Source organism: Peromyscus californicus, unplaced genomic scaffold (assembly GCF_007827085.1).
Source record: "Peromyscus californicus insignis strain IS unplaced genomic scaffold, ASM782708v3 Scaffold_7__1_contigs__length_154581171, whole genome shotgun sequence".
Taxonomy (NCBI): Eukaryota; Metazoa; Chordata; class Mammalia; order Rodentia; family Cricetidae; genus Peromyscus; species Peromyscus californicus.
This window is the reverse complement of record NW_026294595.1, coordinates 132,305,435-132,324,682: the sequence shown is the minus strand read 5'-3', so window position 1 is coordinate 132,324,682 and position 19,248 is coordinate 132,305,435. Positions and strand designations below refer to the sequence as shown.

Genomic DNA, 19,248 nt, shown 5'->3' with positions numbered 1-19,248 from the left:
GCATTTAAGATGAAATCAATGATGCTTTCTTCTAATGTATAGGTGTTTCCCCTTCAAATAGCTACTGAATTGCTAGGATTCACACACACACACACACACACACACACACACACACACACACACACACACACACACAGAGCTAGCCCTCTGTATCTAACTACCTAATAAATCATCATGGTAAAAACAAAATTACTGAGAAAACAAAAACACCAAGAGCCAGTAACAAGATCTATGACCCAAATAAAGTTCTTTGTCTGTTTCTCCATCTGTAAAATGGAGATTAAAACAGTACTTCTGGTAGGGCAGTTAGGCAAGGGGCACTTGCCATGAAGCCTGACAACCTGACTTTGACCCCTGGACCCACATGATGGAGGGAGAGAAATGACTCCAGTAAGCTGTCCCCGACCTTTACATGCAGACCGTGGTACACACATGCATACACTGAATAAATAAACAATCATAGGCAATACATTCTTTTTAAAACTAGCCCTTCTTTGGAGGGTTACTACTGAATCATGCAGAGTAATAGGAAAGCACCTAAGGCACAGTGTGGACTGAGGCTCCTGGACTGGAATCGGAATGTGAGGCTCTCTCCTCATCTGAAAACTGGGGACAGCTGAATGCTTTCGGCAGAGCCGTTTATGTGGCTTAGAAATACACATGCACGAATCTAGAAGATCATTTCACATGTGGCGGGCAGTTAATACACGAAAGTCAGTGTCTGCTGGGGAAAACGCAGAGACTATGGAGGCATGGACACCTGAAGCTGGGCAGGTGGGAATGAAGAAGACTAACCCTTTGTGTCTAGCCAAAGAGAAAATGTATCAAGGAAATGACTTCTACTGAATCTCAGCCAGAGATTCCACAATATAAACTGCCAAATAACAAAGACATTTCATCAGAATGAGGAAGGAGGAGAGTTCACTGGGCAGCTACCATCTCTTGGATATTACAATGTAAACCAGGGGGACTTGGAGCTTGCAGGGTTCTTCCATCCAGAAGGATGGTGATCCTAAATCTTCCAGCTGTCAGAGTAATTGCAGTGTCAAGCATAGGTGTGTACTCAACATGGACTAGCCTTGAATAAAATTAAACTTCTTCTTGGGAGCTGCTGCTTTTTTGGAAAGTAGAAAACAATTATGCTCCCACCCACGGCTAGAGGCTGGAGGTTATGTCTGCAGTTCACCTGAACACAGGTGGGGGTAGGGGTCAGACACATTGCCGGTCCCTTACAACTGCCAAAGCAACCTCCAGTCACCCGGGCCCGAGGAGTCTGCATCAGCCAGCCATACCGGCCGCTTAACTTGACCAGTTGTGAATTGATTAGCTCGTGCTGAATGTGGCAATGGTTCCCAGAATGTTGATTTAACTGGAAACTCAGTGGGAATCCTAATTTCATTCTTTAGAAAACTTCCGGTTTTAGTGGGATTTTCAACAGTACACGGCATCCTAACATTTGCAGTGCCCATGTAAAAAACTGATGTAGTGTCTCTCCTGACAGAGACACTTATCTGTTCACTTGCTAATCCATCTAATACCATTCTCGGCAATGGGTCTTATCCTCCTTAGGACAAATTCCAGAGGTTTCATTTGGTGGATGAAAAAAAACCCATGACTATTGCCACATGCTGCTAGGCTACCAGCATGAAGCAGCACGATCTGCATCTAACGTGCCTGCCACCCACTGGCCCCTCACTGAGAATTGCTGAAGGATCCCTAAATAAGTATGGATCGTCAGTCAAAATGGAGGGTTTAATCCAACAAGCTAGACACATAAGGATTCCAGAATTTCAGCTCTGAGACTTTCCCTCCCATCACTCACCATGAGGGCTTGCTAAAACACGAGGCTCAACCCTAGTTTTGAAGATTAAGTACAGCTGGGAGGATCTAAGACTCTGTAAGGAACCACAAAAGACAAGACTGGGGGAGATGCAAGAGAGAGCGAGCCAGGCCTGGGTCTTCCACTCAGGATATCCTGGGTAAGGAGGTCAGCTGGGTGATGAGATCACCTTTACTTTCCGGGTGAAGAAAAGGTGTCCCAGTGTGTGGCACAAGTGTGGTTGGACACTGGAATCCAGACCTGCTAACCAGGAGAAATCCATTAGGAAGAACCTGAAGGGGCTGATTTTCAGGAACCAGAATGGCAGATGGGCTGGAGGCAAAGCAGTCTCATGGGAAGGCCCATGAGAACACACTTCTGGAGGTGTGGGTTAAGTGCCCACTCCAGCTCTACCCAGGTGGATTTGGGCAAGGCACTTAGTTATCATCTGTAGGTCTGGACTTTTAGTTACTGAACCACAATACAACTTACGCACTTCCTTTCAAGTCTAAGAACAATGCAGGCTCTGGAAGAGGAGGGACTCAAGCTGTCTCACAGTGGTTCTGTACATTTAAAAATACAGAAGAAAAAAGGTACTGTATCTGGTAGAGACAGGGACATAAGCAAAACAGAGGCCTGACATTTTTATTTTTGTAGTACAGAGGCTAAGCAAAGGAACTATGCAACAGGTAACAAGGCTAAAGTTTCAGAACTGAGGAATGAAAAGACCAGACTAAGCCAGAAGGGGCCTTACAGCAGGCAGGAAGGTGGGCTCTGAAGCAGAGGTGTGTCCATCACGGCAGGTCGATGGATAGCCACTGAAAATGAAGTAGCTTTCCCACTGTATCAGTCTATAGGATAAGGATGGAAAAGAGGTTTCCCTTCTAGAGCCCAGTAGATCTTAGGGAGGGATATACACTAAGACTACACAAGGAACGTTTCTAGAATATACTAACAGTAGAACCTGAGATGGTACATGTGCTGGCTAGCTCTGTGTCAGGTTGATACAAGGTAGAGTCATCTGAGAGGAGGGAGCCTTGGGTGAGAAATAGCCTCCATAACAGCAGGCTATAAGCAAGTCTGTAGGGTGGTGTCTTCATTGGTGACTGGTGGGGAGGGCCCAGCCCACTGTGGGTGGGGCCACCCCTGGGCTAGTAGTCCTGGGTTCTATAAGAAAGCAGACTGAGCAAGCCATGAAGAGCAAGCTTGTCATCAGCTCCTGCCTCCGGGTTCCTGCCGTTTTGAGTCCTAACCTGACTTCCTTCAATGACTGGACTACAATGTGGAAGTATAATCTAAATTAACCCTTTCCTCCCCACCTTGCTTTTGGTCATGGTGTTTCATCATAGCAACAGAAACCCTGACTAGGACAGTAGTCTTGGTTTTGAAAATTGCACTAGTGATCTCAACACAACCCCTGCTGAAAGCCCTGGCTGCCTGGATGGTCACAACTGAAAAGCCCTCTCATATTAGTCGTCAGTCACCTCATGGGACCTCAGTGGTGGGAAAGAGAATCTGTGTTTTCTAAAGAAAACAAGTTAGACAAGTGAAGGACTGGCTGTGGCCACAAGCTCCCAGGGGAGGACAGGCTCTGGGTCGAACCCACCTAGGGCTGTTTCCCAGGCTGACGCTGGTGAAGAATACAACATGCACTCTCTTAGGCTGGGGCACCAGAACGAAGCCTCTTCAGAAGTCATGGCTTCTTGCTGGCCTCACCCTTCAGCCTGGCTTGCTTCTGTGAATGTTCCAAACGTTCCACCCAGCACTGGGTTTTTCTAAGGGGACTTGCTTCCCAGTAAAACAACCAAATAGCGATTCCCTGTTTAAATACCGGAAACCTCGGGACATGGTTTTAGATAGCAATGAGGCTATTCCTGTCCAGGGGATTATACAAATTTCTGTGCCCTAAGGCAAAACTCAATAATAGCTTGCTAAAATAGCAAATGGAGTTCAGACTAAACACCCAAAGTTCTCAATTTCTCTCCCTATATAACCAGTTCCAAAAAAAGAAAGAATGAGCAAGAGCCAAACAGAGACAGAGAAACAGACAGAGAGACAGAGACAGAGGCAGAGAGACAGAGACAGAGAAACAGGCAGAGAGACAGAGGCAGAGAGACAGAGAGAGACAGAAGCAGAGAGACAGAGGCAGAGAGACAGAGACAGAGAAACAGAGACAGAGTGAGAAGAGCAAGTGAAAGAAGGGTGTTATGGCACATTTGAATACACTTCAAAGGACAGACTTTTATTTATTTTTATTATTAAGGGATTTTCTATTCATTTTACATACCAACCACAGATTCCCCTGTCCTCCCTCCTTCCGATAGAGAAATTTTAAAGAATGATCCTTAAATTCATTATTAAGTCCCAAGGAACTGAAAAAAAACTTGTCCTGACTTCACAGAGAGAAAAACTATTATTTTATGTGTTTTCAGGTTGGAACCACAAATTCCATCAGCAACCCAGGGTCCTACTATCCATCCCGTCCCGTCCCGTCCCGTCCCGTCCCATCAGCTATGACTCTCCTCTCCTCCACCACTCATTCCCAAAGTGTTTCAAAGGCCTTGAGGATGGGAACACATACTGGATACTGAGGCAGGAGGTGGGAAAGGAACTGTCTGCAGATTGTGTACGGTTTAAAGCCAACATCCAGACTCAGAAGTCCAAAGGAAGATGCAAAGATGGCAGTGTTGAATTAGCTACCTGCTGGATACAGGCCTAAGTGGTAGGAGGGGAGGGCTTGCGGGGGCTCAGTGCATTGGGCCCTGCCTGGCAAATGCGCCTGTCTCCACACAGTACCAGGTGGGCTTAGTATCCTCTGATAGGTGTATGCGTGTCTACGTTGCTGGTTAATGGGAACCAATGGTTATGTGAGTAGGGCTGGAGAAGACCTAGACTGTCAGGGAGAACCTGACCCTCAGGCCTGCCAAGACAAAGGGATGAGCCTGACCTGATACATCCCAGACTTTCAGGACAAGCCATGACCACTTCAAGAATCACTCCTCCTTAAAGCGTTCCTTGTTACCTTGTCAGCTGAGGACCACGGCAGTAACACACAGGCCGGCCACTGCCTCCTGTTACACAGTTGGTCACGCTAATGGCTTTGCCCTCCTTTTCTCATACACTCTATGGGATAGCACTCAGGGTTAAAAAGATGGTGACACCATGCCAAGAAAGAAAATGAGCCCAATAGACATGGGAACAAAGGATACGAATATGAAGCTTAAAAATGTATAGGAATAGCTATATTATTGTTGGTTTGAGACAAGCTCATATAGCCCACGCTGGCCTGCAACTTGCTATGGAGGTAGAGGAGGACTTTGAACTTCTGATCCTTCTTCTCCCACCTCCTATGTGTTGAGATTATAGGCATATACGGACACACTACCCACTGAACTATTTCCCCAAACCCATGAATGGCTATTAAACAGCCAGAAGCCAATATATGTTCTTTGATTTTAAAATCTAAATTAAAATACCATAGCATCAGTTTTCACTTGTAAGTGTAAAAAGAAAACCTTAAGTTTAATAATGCCTGGTGTTGTAAGGGAACAGCAAGAAACCTTCTCACATCAGTGGGACAATCTTGGCAGGTGACAACTTTGCAACACCTACCTCAGATGCTGATGCAAATACCCTTTGGCCTGATCATTTCACTTCCAAGGTTTATCATGCAGATAAGCTGAGATAAGTGCATCAGAATAGTGTTTGGATGTGATACTCACTGCAAACTGCTTCCAACAGGCAAAAGTTGGAAATAGAAGTAGTTAAATTACAACTGAGAGCTAGGGATGGGATGAAGCTCAGTTGATGGGATGCTGCTGAGCATGCACAAGGCCCTGGACTCAATCCCCACCACTGCAGATTGGGCAGGGTGGCACACACCTAGAATCCCGCACTTGGAAAGTAGACACAAGATCAGAAATTCAAGGTCTCCTGGGTTACAGGCCAGCCTGGGCTTCATGAATCGCTATCTCAAAAAATAATAATAATTTCGGTATATGTGTCCAACAGAACTCTAGGCAATCATTATTTAGTTCAGTGAAAAAACAATCTGGATCAGGAAACATTATATAATTCTTTTAATATCACACACAAACAACACTGTCTCCTACATATGTACAGAAATTTTCTGAAAGAATGATAAATAATATTGTTAACAATAGATAGTTTTAAGGAGTGGAACTCAAAAAGATCTTTTAAAAAGTAGGGGAGAGGAAGATAAGTAACTAACAAGAGGGCAAGAAGTACCAGAAGCTTCCCAAACTAGACCATATGGCCAGGGGCTGACAATCTCCATCAACACCCTGGCCCCAGCCACACCCAGAGCCGAGACGTGAGTGGCAGGGCCACTGCCCCCCTTACCTTCAGCCTCTTCAACAGCCACTGCAGGAGTCCCTGCTGGGCAGCCTCTGTGCACATCTCCGGACGGAACTCGGCCATGTTTTCCACGATAGCTGAAAGAGACAGACGCCAGTCACTGGGGAGGGCATCTCTGCTTCCACCTGCGGCAAGCTTGCTCCCCCTGACAGGCACTGTATTCTTCTTCCCACTTGCCGTAGTCCTCCCAGCCAGATGCTGTTGTCACTTTTAGACTAACCAGGGAGTTGCTAGGGTTTTTTCTTCTTTCTTCAAGTTATGTTACAAGTAAAAGTCATAACTGAAAATGAAGGAATTCACAGAAGGGATAAGGGACAGGTTTTTATGCTCATAGAGGCAACTCTAGAGCAGAGCATGAAGCTGCCTTGCAAGGCCTACTTAGTCCCAGAGGTCCGCAGCTAGTCATGGACAGGGCAGAAGGCCCTGGGGCAAGGCAGTCTCTGCCTTTTCCAACTTCTCCATCCGAGTTCTCTCTCTCTCTCTCTCTCAATCATGTGGAGACCAGGACACTGCCAGGGCGGCGAGCATGATCTTCTTAATTGAACAAAATAATGTGTGGGAAGGGGAAAGGCCATGCCGGCAGAGGTAGCTGCTAGGTACCTGGAAGCAAATAATTGGTCCTGTATCTTCTACAACAGTCAAAGTGTGACTTAATAGGAAAATTAAAAATTAGGAGGCAAAGGGAAAAAGCTATTACATGATATGACATCAAGAAGAAGGGCACTTAAAAATTACCATTGTCCTTACCACATCAAAAGCTTTCCTTCCCCTCAGGGCCCCTCGGCTTCCTATCTTAGAACAGGTCACTCTCACAAGGCAGAGACTGTTCTGTGTCCCCTACACACAAGGGCCAGAACATGCTGGGTCTGAATTCTGAGGAGAAAGAGCTAAAGAAACCACTCTCAGGCCTTGCTCCTTCACCTAAGTCAGGCTCAAGGGCCAGTGAGGAACAGGGGCGTTCCCGAGGGAGGGGACACAACGCTGTGGGAGTGAGTGGCACAAGGACCCAAGAGATGAAACATTCTCAATCAACTCACTGGTTTTATCTTGTTCTGCTTATACTTTACACAGCCTCCTGCTGCCCACCAGAAACAAAGCCACACTTTCTGCTTTGGTTCACAGACTCTTCCAAATCTGGACAGACTTACTCTTCCAGCCAAATGCCACAAGCCCACATCCTGCTCTCATTTTCCAAAAGCAGTCTCAACTTAGCAAAAGATACTCCTGGCCTGAGACAGCACCACTCATCCTCCACTGGCAAAGAGCACCTAACTCCTCATTCAACCCCAGTCAGCTCCCTTGCAACAACTTGAAGTCCTTCCTCTCAGCTCCCACAATGCTTTTCACCGGCTCTAATTATAGATTTTGTCACCAGCACGCTTTCCTCTCTGATCTAGACTTGCATTAGCCATGCCTAACTCATCCTGATCTGTCCTAGCTCCCAGCACCATGCCTGACAGACACTGGGCACCCAAGGCGGGACGGGAGGCAGGGATGAGGATGAGGACTGTGGTGGGTGCCTAAGCAGAAAGCAGACAGATCTTTCAGACCGGTGCTTTTCCCATCACCCCAGGCCCTTTTAAGCCAGTTAAGACTTTTGATAAGCTTTCAATGTTGCAAAATCCAGCATCAGGCTAACAGATGGCAATGCCAAATTCTGCCTCTACACTCGAGCCAGCCCCCAACCACGGGCTGTTGCGTTCGCCTCTCTTACTCCCTGGGTGCCCATCTTCCCTCTTCTTTACAATAATCCACACTGAAGAGTCTCGAACTACAAGGGAAATCTGCAGTAAACACAGAGGAGCCAGGAGGGAAACCAATCTCATCGAAAGTCCTGCTTCTACTCGGCCTCCTTCATCTCTGGAGCTCTGCTGGCAGAGCTGCCACAGCTGGTTTTGAGCAACAGTGGCCAGTGAGCAAGCGGCCTGCTCAAAGGCATAATTCTACATAGGCCGCCAGCGCGGCAGCTCTGCAAAGGGGGAGACTGGAAAGATTTGGGGGGGGGGAGGAACTGTGGAGGAATCCATTCAAGTGAACAGGACACAGGGGCAGTACTTGAACTCACTTAACAAAGCGGTCTGGCTGAAAAAGACAAGGAAACACTGATTCTTCTCAGAACAAAGGCCTTTCCTGTAATGACCACAGTCCACAGACACTGCAGCTCCACTGAAGAAAGGTGAGAAGAGAAGCCAACACAAAATCACTAGCAAATCTGAAACCTAGGCTTCCTGGGGCAAGAGTGGGGCCCTGCAAAGATTTCATCTTAACTTGTGGAGGCAAAGGCTTCGATGGAGAGATGCTTCAGTGGTTAAGAGCTCATATTACTCTTGCAGAAGATCTGGGTTTGGTTCCCAGCACCCACATCAGATGGCTCACAACCTCTTCTAACTCCAGCACAGGGATCGAAGAAGGATCTTCAGGCTACCTTGTACAAGGATGTGCAAATACTCCCCAACATACATACATAATTAAAACAGAGTCGAATCTTGGAATAAAGTTTAGGAGCCAGCACGTTTTCTCTTGGAAGGATACCCCCTTAATGGATTTCAGCTTTGGTTGCCTAATGATAAACCAAAGCTGTAGCTAGATGAAATGAGCACATGGGTCTTCACTTCTGAAAGGGTAGTTTGGGAGCACAAGGGAGGAAAAACAAAAAGCACTTGGTTGTTGAGGCTTACAGAAAAGGGAAGCAAACAGCATGCCCCAGCTTAGGCGCCTGCTCCTCACCTAGGGTGTTGTGGACGCCATCAGCCTCCTCTCTCACGGACTCATCCAGACGCTCCAGATTCTGTACCAAGAGCGCTACCACCTGCCCGTCCACCTGCAGGAACAGAGAAGCAAAGGGAGAGAAGGATGCATCACAAACCAGTCCCCACATGTTCCCGTTCCCACAGTCCCAGCTCTGATTTGAATGAACAAACTTGTGCAGAACTGGCAGTTTGCAGTGTTCTCTTCCAGGCACCCTGTGCAAGGAAGGGGCAACACTGTTATCCTAACTCACGGTGGGCAAACCAGAACTGAAGGACGCAAAGGAAAACTCAAGGTGACAAAGCTGGTGAACACAAGTTCTCAGGGTCATTCTCCCACTCCACCTCCCCCAATCTCTCTCTGCCTCAGTGGGAGCCACACATGGTGTAAACAGTGCGTGAGGCATTTGGGCAAAGCATGCTTTTAGACCACTGGAGCTCTGGGGTAGGAGGGGATGCTATTTACATCTTGGCTGACGTCAAAATTCTGTGGTCAACTCTAACATTCTAACTTTACATGCTAAGCTTTTACAAAATCATTAGTTCTGAAGAATTTCTAGTTCCCTCTTAAAAAAGGTAATAGTAACATGACCAAATGTCTTATGTCTAGACTACATGTAATACCTAAACTATTGTGTCTCTTACCTGATTCACACCTTTTCAGGTAGGTAGGAAACCCACAGTAGCTACATCACACAGCCAATAGCACACAGCTGCTAAGGAGTGACAGCCAAAGCCAGGTTTCCTTATATGACCATCTGCATAACATGGGTTCCGGGTGACTACCTGTGGGTAACCCCAGGGCACGCAGGAAAGAAGGAAGGAAGGAAGGACCTACTTTTCTCTCCTTGAGAAGTGACTGTTCAGCTAAGATAGTTGTAATCAGGCACCCAGGAAGACATGCCTGTTGCATGCCTGCTATATACAGTTATCCCCCTTCCCAATGCCTTGCCTGCCTCATGTAGGAAATAAAGATAAAGAGGCATTCTGTAGCAATCACAGGAAAATGTGGGGTACTACTCTTGGTTGAAGGAACGACTCAAAATTTCCAGGGGCAAATTTGCATCTAGCTCTACACCCATTCCCTGCCTAATCATCCACCAGTCACCCCACCGGCAAAGAAAAAACCAAGTTCTTTGACAGCAAGTCCCTCACCTCATGCACCCTGGCACACTTCTAGGTCTTGAACAACTCTGCACATAGCAGATGCCTGAGAAACCTTACCTCATCAAAATAAACAAACGTATGCACACTCACTGTGTGCACCATGATGGGCTCACAGACAGTATTCCATCTACCCAGGCATAAGGCTCACAACTCTCACAGAGCACACAATAAAGGCTCAGAGAGATCAGGTAGCCTGGTCAGAGTCACAAAGCTGGTGGCAGAAGTGACCAACTCTATTCCTTTGGTGAGAACAGAAAGGCAGTGAGAAGGAAGGTGAAAACAGTGAGCACATGTCACCAACTCTTTCTGAGCCTTTGTGTAGAAAGTTGGCGCTTGCCGGGTGGTGGCGGCACACATCTTTTTTTTTTGTTTTGTTTTTTTTTTTGGTTTTTCGAGACAGGGTTTCTCTGTGTAGCTTTGCGCCTTTCCTGGAACTCACTTGGTAGCCCAGGCTGGCCTCGAACTCACAGAGATCCACCGGCCTCTGCCTCCCGAGTGCTGGGATTAAAGGCGTGCGCCACCACCGCCCGGCTAGCGGCACACATCTTTAATCCCAGCATTCAAGAGGCAAAGGCAGGTGGATTTCTGTGAGTTCAAGACCAGCCTGGTCTACAGAGTGAGTTCTAGGACAGCCAGGCTACACAGAGAAACCCTGTCAAGAAACACTGCCCCTGTCCGTCCGTTGTCTGTCCGTCCGTCTCCTCCCACCGTCCACCGTCCCCTGCTCTCTACAGAGCTAGTTCAACAAAGCCTACGGATGGCAGCAATGACAAGAGGGACAGGTGCCAAGTAAGGCCTCTTTGTACCTTCGGGGTGAGACTCCGGCAACGTGTGGACATGGTGAAAATCTGCAATGACTGACCTGTCTGCACACCCAACACAAGTGAGTGGAGCTTTCTAAGCTCTCCCCTGTGCCCTGGAAGAAGGAATAGGAAGGGAGCCCACTAGAGGGGAGCTGGTGCAGGCACAAAAAGAGCTGCCTTCCCCATTCTGTCAAGAGACACACAATCTTGCTCTCAAGTCTCATAGCCAACAAGAACATTAAAGTGTTTCCTTTAATAAACTGAAAAATCTGTGCATGGGAAGAGAAACATAAAACATCTGGGGGCAGACCATGTCACAACTTGTTTTTTTCCTGCACCACTCTGATGGACATAATCTCCCCCATCCGACCGTGGTGAACATGACAGCTCTTCTGGGTAGCACAATGCCCATCACAGCCCCGACCGCACTGCAGGCCGGCTGCCGCCGCCGCTGCTGCCGCCGCCGCCGGCCACTTTATCTGCATTATTTGTCTCTTTCCTTGACTCCTAGTTAGGCTTCCCATCTCTGCTGTCTGGAAACTGGCGGAGATGGTGGCAGTGAGCAACGCACTTAGCTCCTAGAGCCGAATGGATATGGATGATGTGTGTCTGGCTGGGGGAAAGTCTTTTTTCTTGTTACGGAAATCTAACTTCTAACAGGCAGACTTTTTAAGCTTGCAAAGTGTGAAACTCGATGTTTAGCTGGGTTAGATGCAATTTTATCTGATTGCAGGAGGGCCGAAAGCAGTCAAAATACATTTAGCTCAGAAAACCCTTAGAAGAGTATTTGTATTATGCATGGCTCTGGAGTCGTCTAGGAAGGAGTGCAAATTAGCATTCTGCCTACTTCCTCCAGCCCCGGGGCCTACATTCAATTTTCTGGACCTGTGACCAAGTCTGAAACTAAAAACAAATCCTGCTTGGGGATTAAAGCACCAGCCAGGGCAACCCTGGCCTTGGAAATGAGGACTGTCTGAGGCCTGGCATTTTCTGATAAGTCTCCGGTTATTTCTGCTTGTTAGCAGGTCCCCCAACAGCAGGTCTCACTCCGACAAAGTTCGAGGGCATGATCAGACATCTTTTTCCACTTGACCAAAGGGGAAGGATATAAGAAAGAGGAGGAAATAAGGAACCAGAGAGATGAGAGGGGCTGAAGAGGATTCCTTCTCTACCAGGCCCACTCTACAACACTCAAGAGCCAGACTGGAGTTCTCCATCCACTGCGAGTTTCAAAAATGTCATGTTTAAAAAAAAAATAATAACCCCCAAACATGTGGACTCTTGCTCAAATAAGTTTTGAATGTTGTAATGCTAAAGCAGGTCTATTGTCAACTCTTGAGATCTGGGCCTCCACTCCTGCCCTACCTACTGCCTGTGCCGTTCTTATAAACATCCAGGCAGACACTTGCTAATTCCCAGTCTACAGTCTGTCCATGCAGGCAATCTCACAGAGGCCTACAGGACCCAGAACTCCTCCCCACACCTGGGTGCACTGTGTCAGGTGGTCCCTCTCATTCTCACCCTGTGTCAAGCTCATTCTTGCCTAAGTCTCCACCAGGGCCTACCCTGCTCTTGGTCATTTTGAATGCCTGGCTTCTTTCTGTACCTAGAACTCAGGAGAACCAGATATAATCCGACCTGCAGGTACTCAACATCACCCCATTCCATCTGAATTCCCTGAATGACCGTGATGCACTGTGGGTGGTTTGCCTATTTCTCTATTTCTTGTCTCACCCTCTGAAAGCAGCAACCCTGTCAATCTTCCTCAGAGCTACAACTATCCAGTTTCTAGAGTCAAGAGCAAGTCAGCGTACAGAGAGCATCAAGTGAATGAAGAGCAGAGCCTGCCTTCTCGACATCCTGCCCTGGGCCCTCATTACTGGTTTGTTTCTTTTAAATGAAACCTCCATCTTTGGATGTTTTATTTAGACCTGCACCATCCAAATATTTAAAAACAATTACTCAAAGTGCTTTCTGCAACATTTTTTGAACTAAAAAATGTTTAAGTTCAACAAACATCCACAAACATGCCACTGTGTGGCAGATGATGCTTATCACCATCACCTGACATTTACAAATGTCCTAACATTACACCAGTCCTGGAAAATGGCCAGCAAGAAGTGGATGCTCTAAAGATCTCTAAATAACTCACTAACTCCTCATGTCTACACTGTGTGACAGACACAACTGTTACCCCTACTTAGTGCAGTCGAAACATCGCATGGAATGTGGTGATACACTGTGTACCCTAGTAAAATTTGCCTGAAGATCAGAGAAACAAAGGAACAAGCCACTGCCACGACTTACCTCAGCCTGAAAAGTCTTCAGTTCCTGTCTCCTCATGCCTAATATACCTTTCTCCGCCCAGCCATCACTTCCTTCTTAGTACTGGGATTAAAGGTATGTGTGCTTCCCAAGCAAAGGCATGAAATCTCAAGTGTTGGAATTAAAGGTGTGTGCCACCACTGCCTGGCTCTTTTTCTCTCCTAGACTGAGTCAATCTCATTCCAGGGTAGCTTTGAACTCAGAGATCCAGATGAATCTCTGCCTCGCAAGTGCTAGGATTAAAGATGTGTGCCACCACTATCTGACATCTATGTTTAATCTAGTGGCTTGTTCTGTTCTCTGATCTTCAGGCAAATTTTATTAGGGTACACAATATATCACCATAGTGGAAGATTAGGCCATTTGCCCAGAGCACACAGTGAGTGGTAGAGCTGCAGCCCTGACCAGTTTCCCAGTGGGATCACAACTTGGAAAAGAAACTGGTCCACAGACACTATAATCCAATGTGGCAAGTTCCCAGGGACCAAACTCTGCTGAGGAGATGAGATGGAAAGGCTCCGAAGAGAAGAGCTGAGGCTGGAGGAGGCTTGATGGGATGATGTGAAGGGTCCCAGAAAGCCCAGGGAGGCACTCACTGCAGGCCATCACTGTCTGGTCACTACACTCAGGAAACACATGTCTGTGGAGGGCTGAGCCAGGGAGTTCTCACCAATGCAATAAACCTCACATCTATGATCTCCAGAGAAGTCCATCTTCCAGGCTCCTAAATTGATTTGTTCCAAAGCACAAATACTCCCTTTGTGTATACAGAACAGCAACGAATGTGATCCGAAATTTAAAACCCCAAAGATTCCCAACCATGCCAGGACAGCACTTTGCTCACAAATGTGCTACTCTATTGCTGGGGACTTCCAACTGGGAGAAAGACCAAGGCAATAACTGCAAACTGCACGCCACAATAAATCCTGCCACGTGCCCTCTGGCCCCTGCTCCAGTGATTCCAGGCTTCTAATACTGGCCCCAAATTAAAACTATGAAGACAACTCAACGCTTGTAATATGAGAATACTTATCAAACTTCTTCCTCAATGTGGCACAAGGGCGAGACAAATGGAAGCCCACTGGCCAGCTCTGCTCACTGATATTTACTGACGGCTTCTGAGTGGTAGCAGACAAGCAAATAATGTATTGGACTCCAGAATGCTCAGTGTTTGCGATTCACAAAAGCTCCACCAGGATAAAGCTGTAAGAGTCAAAAATCTTAAAATAATATCATCATAAAAACCCTACACAAACAGGAAATCCTGCACAGCAGCTACCTAATGGCTCCCAAGCCTGAGGACGAACTGTCTCCTTCCAGACAGACAATCAAATCTTGGAGACGCAGCCTTTGCTGGTGGGCTTGGCAGCACGGAGACACAAAGGGGCTTTTGTGCGAACTGCTGCTTCGGTGTAGGTTCACAGCCGCCGCCTGGCTAGCTGCTCCTCTCCCATCCTCTCCATTCACACAGGCAAAGGACGGTAATTAAAACCGGCCCAGGGACTAGGCAGGAAGGCGCACACGGGGCCACTGCAATTAACCTCTGGAAGGTAAGACTGCACAAATGACACTGTGGAGACACAGTGCGGGAGGGAAGTGCCACAGCCTTCCTACAGATGCTCCTCAAAACAAAAGGCCACCCCAGAAGAATCCTTCTTCCCTTTCTGTATTGTGGTTCCAAGGCAAAATAAAGGTCCCAAAGCCCACCAAAGTGGGAGCTCACTCTAGGAAGGAGCTTGAAAGGAAAACAGCCATAGAAATTTCCATGTTAGTTGTATAGGGGGGCCCTGCTGGACTCCAGCCGAGCTCCGAGACAGTCCTTCATCTCCAGTGCTCCAGTGGGTTCACAACCCCTCCACTTACCACATCAGCAGTGTGCTTGATGCGGGGAAGATCTGGTGTTGAGAATACTAAGAGAAGGGGTAGGCTGTGCTGCAGAAGGCTCTCCTAAGCACCAGGCTTCCCAGGCCAGCTACCATGAGTCCACAGGCTGTGGGTGGGGCTAGAAGGCTGCTTAACTGCACCTGTGTACACCTACCGTGAGTAGCTGCAGTGGTTTCTAGGAAATAAGAACGCAGCACTTGCCACCAGTCTCATGAGAGAGAAGAGACAGGAGAGAAAAGAAGAAGAAAGGGGAGGACCAGAGTCCCAAGGAGTGAGTGGATGGAGCTCCCATCAGGGTAAGAGGCTAGACCAGATCCACTTCCACCACTGGCTAGCTATGGTGCCTTTTCAGCCTGGAGCCCTCCCTGATCACGGGTAAGGATGAGAACAGACAGGCTTTTGTTTCAGTGGACAGAGGCCTGGCTGAGAGGCCCAGCAGGAGGAGTCCACATGTCTCTGGGCTTCCTCCTGTGTCAAGCTGGGACCTGGTGGACAGGCTTGCTCTGGCACTGCTTGGATAACGGCTGAGGAAGTGAGTGGAGTCTGAGGCTTTGCCTTGGCCTCACACACATGGTGATGCAAACCTTTAATTCAAACACAAAGGAAGCAAAGACAGACAGGGATCTGTGAGCTCAGATCTCTGAGAGTTTGAGGCGAGCCTAGTCTACATATCAAGTTCCAGACTAGCCAGGGCCACATAGTGAGACCCTTATCACAAACAAACACACTAAACTAGACATGGGCACAGATGTGGTTCTTATCTACAAGAGATCTCAGGTTTGCTCTTGTGCTTTCTCCAGTCTCTCTGATAATTGTGTAAAATAAGGAACACTATGCATCTTTGCTGCAATTATAAAGCTCAAGACAGAAAGCAAACATCTGTGAGATCTCTTTGTCAAAAGATTAGCAGCAACCCAGTGAGAGAGGGCAGGACACAGAATCAGAAAGCAGAGGCTAAGATTCCAGCTCTGACCACAGAGATGCTGCTCCACCTCTCCTGTGCCTCGGATTCCAAGAGGATGTGGTAAGGGCTAAGCAGGGCTAAGGGAACGAGAGAAGTCTGCCTAAAGCACTTAGTTAAGAGACGCAGAGCTTCTCCAGGCTCTCCCCTCAGTCCCACTGGAGAAAGCACCCCACCAGCTGCATTTCTACTCGCTCCATCCAGCCAAAACCCAGAATTCTATGGATACCACTTGTGCACAGTGGCAAGATTAAGGCCAACACCTTCACAATCCCAAGAACCCCAGAGGTATGAGCCACTTACCAGAGCGTCGATGAGGACTTCTGCCCCTTCTTCACTCTCGTGGAGGGTGTCTATGTCTGTCAGCTCCTGAAGCAGATCGACCACGGCTATGGACACATGTGATGACTGTTAAGGACATCCCAGGCACATTGAAGCCCTACTGTCATCTTGTGCAGATTTTTTTGGCTCCCTTTGGTTCACCAGCCACTTCATCACAGCATATCTTTTTGTTTGTTTGTTTCTAGACAGGGTTTCTCTGTGTTGCCCTGGCTGTCCTAGAACTCACTCTGTAGACCAGGTTGACCTTGAACTCAGAGATCCACCTGCCTCTGCCTCCTGAGTGCTGGGATTAAAGCCATGTGCCACCACTGCCCAGCTATCACTGCATATTTTTAACATACTCAGGTTTTACTATCATCCTTCCACCTTCAAGTGGTCTCAGTGAAATGCAGCTGATCCCTTGACAACCTAGTTTGTAGGTCTACTGCATTTTCATAAATTTCCAAGCTTTAAATAGATCATATGGAGAAGCTGCATTTCCAGCATCTTTATCTCTTAACTTCAGTTTCTGGGATGCAGCATGATTGGATCTGCGTGGCACAGCTGTCTAGCAGGGGGGCTTCAGAGACCAGGGCAAGACAAAACTGCTGGGAAACGGAGAGGAAAGGGTTTCTGGGGGCAGCACTGGGTCCCAGCTGCACGCCCCTCAATCCACACAAAGGTGGTGAGCAATGGGACTGGAAAGTGGGTACTTGCTTAGCAGTGCACGCTGTTCTTGACAGGACCCAGTGTGGTTCCCAGAACCCACATCGAGTGGCTCACAATGCCTCGGACTCCAGCTCCAGGGATCCAATGCATTCTTCTGGCCTCCACAGGCACCTGCACACATATGCCCCCTCCCCAAAGACATAATTAACTTTGTAAAAATGTGTGCAATGGAATCTAGACATGGGAAAACAGGAGAAAGAGAATGAAGTATAAGCAAAAGGAAACATGAAGGAGGGAAGTAAGGAATGAGTTTTGAAACTAAAAGGCAGAACTAAGCTTTCTTTCCCTAGAAAAACTATCATTCTCTGTCTCTCTCATCTTGTCCACATAACCTGAATTTACTGAATGTCCACAATTAACAAAGTACCGCAAAGGGGTAAAGACAAATCCATTCACCATTCTAGTCCTCAGTCCCCTCATCTGTGAATGATAATCAGAGACATTTTAAATCACATACCTCGGACAGTAAGTAACATGCATCAGAGGAGGACACAGACGGTGAGCTGTACACACCCTGACACTGGGAGATTAGGACACTGCTAAAAAGACACTGGTCAGAAACCAGGCAACCACAAAGATGGGCCATGCAGGCTAGGAAGCAAAACCACAGGACCAAGAGCATAGCTGCTGGAATTCACAAAGTCATGGAAGAGGAGAGAACAGAGAACTAGGGAGAAAGTTCTAACTAGGTGAAGAAAAGGCTGTGTAAGTGGGCTGGACAAGTGGCTCAATGGGTAAGAGCACTTGTTATACAATTGTAAGGATCTGAGTTCAGATCCCAGCACCCAAATAAAAAGTCAGGCATTGGGGTGGGAGACAGGAGGATCACAGAGCTTGCTGGCCATCAGCTTAGCTCCAGCTTCAGCAAAAGACCCTGTATCTTAGGAACAAGGGGAGAGGGATAGAGCAGGACACACAATATCCTCCTGTGGCCTCTATGAACATGTGCACAGGTATCCACAGCACACGCACATACATATAATAAATAACATAAAAGACTTTTTTTTTTTTTCACTTTTAGAAAGAGAAAGAAAACGCAGTAAAGAGGCAAGCTTGGGCCTGGGTGGGGGAGGTACAATGCATGCTGTGAGAGCTGGGGTCAGGATGCACAGACGGTGGGGAAGGGCAGGGAGCCAAGCCCGAAGGGGGAGGACCCGCCCCAAAGCTGCGACACAGAGTGCAGAATCCGAGACAAGGGTAAGCCAGTCCAGCCAGGACAGTTTCACTAGCAACAGGAAGAAAAACAGAAGAGGCAGGACACGGGCAAGAACGGCCAAGTGCTGACTGCTGACGGATGGTCTAGGGACTCTATGAGTATCTTTTGCTGAAAGAAAAAAAATTGGAGGTTTACTGACTAGATGACCGTCATGAATAAGTAATTAAACTTTTTATGTCTCTTTTACTCTTAAAGGTGATATTTACCCAAACCACAAAAGTGCTACAGACAGTATAATGAGCTTAAAGGTCTTCGGACAAAAATCTTTCACGTTTTATAAATGAAGTAACCAGAAAGCTGTTGACACAAAAGACCATGGGTCACACTTGACATACAGTAAATCCAAATATACAAGTCATTTCAATTAAATTTTTAAAAAGCTAACAAATAAATGCCTAGAAACCCCAGTGCTGTCCTGCGAGCAGGAATTAGTAGTTTGTTTTCAGTGAAGGCCCAGTCATCATAAAATTAGCATTTTAAATATCATCATTGGACCAGGGACCAAGTACTGAGTTCTCACAACAGTGTTACACAATCAAGTTTGGTCCTCATTTCACAGACAAAGATAAAGTGTAGAGAGCTTTTTACACCCATAGGCACAAGCACTAAGGGAGCATCCAGGGTCATAATCCCTGATCCCAGTCATAACAGCAAGCCATGCCTTTCACATTAAGGCATGGTTCAAACATGACTGGATTCAGGCAAATCCTGGTTTACTGGTATTACTGTAATCACAAGAAATAAAGACCTGGTGTTTATTTCCACTATGAATTTTTAAAAGTCTTAGGAAAACAGGAAAAAATGTTAATAACTCCAACATTTAAAATCTCTCGAAAAGCTGTTATGTATGACAGCCCATCCTCATGCTTACTTAAAACGCACAACAATATCCTATCTGG

General features: G+C 47.1%; 1 protein-coding gene across 4 annotated transcripts in view; it reads right to left on the bottom strand.

Annotated features, from left to right (window-relative positions):
• Positions 1–19,248, bottom strand: part of Ctnnbl1 (catenin beta like 1) — a 178,160-nt gene that overhangs the window by 95,448 nt on the left and 63,464 nt on the right. For all 4 annotated transcript variants that reach the window (XM_052726476.1, XM_052726475.1, XM_052726474.1 and 1 more), the window contains exons 5-7: positions 16,387–16,484; positions 8,924–9,017; positions 6,182–6,273 (exon numbers count right to left, since the gene is read on the bottom strand). In XM_052726476.1, coding sequence (XP_052582436.1) covers positions 6,182–6,273; positions 8,924–9,017; positions 16,387–16,484 — 284 coding nt within the window. The remainder of the gene's footprint in view (positions 1–6,181; positions 6,274–8,923; positions 9,018–16,386; positions 16,485–19,248) is intronic.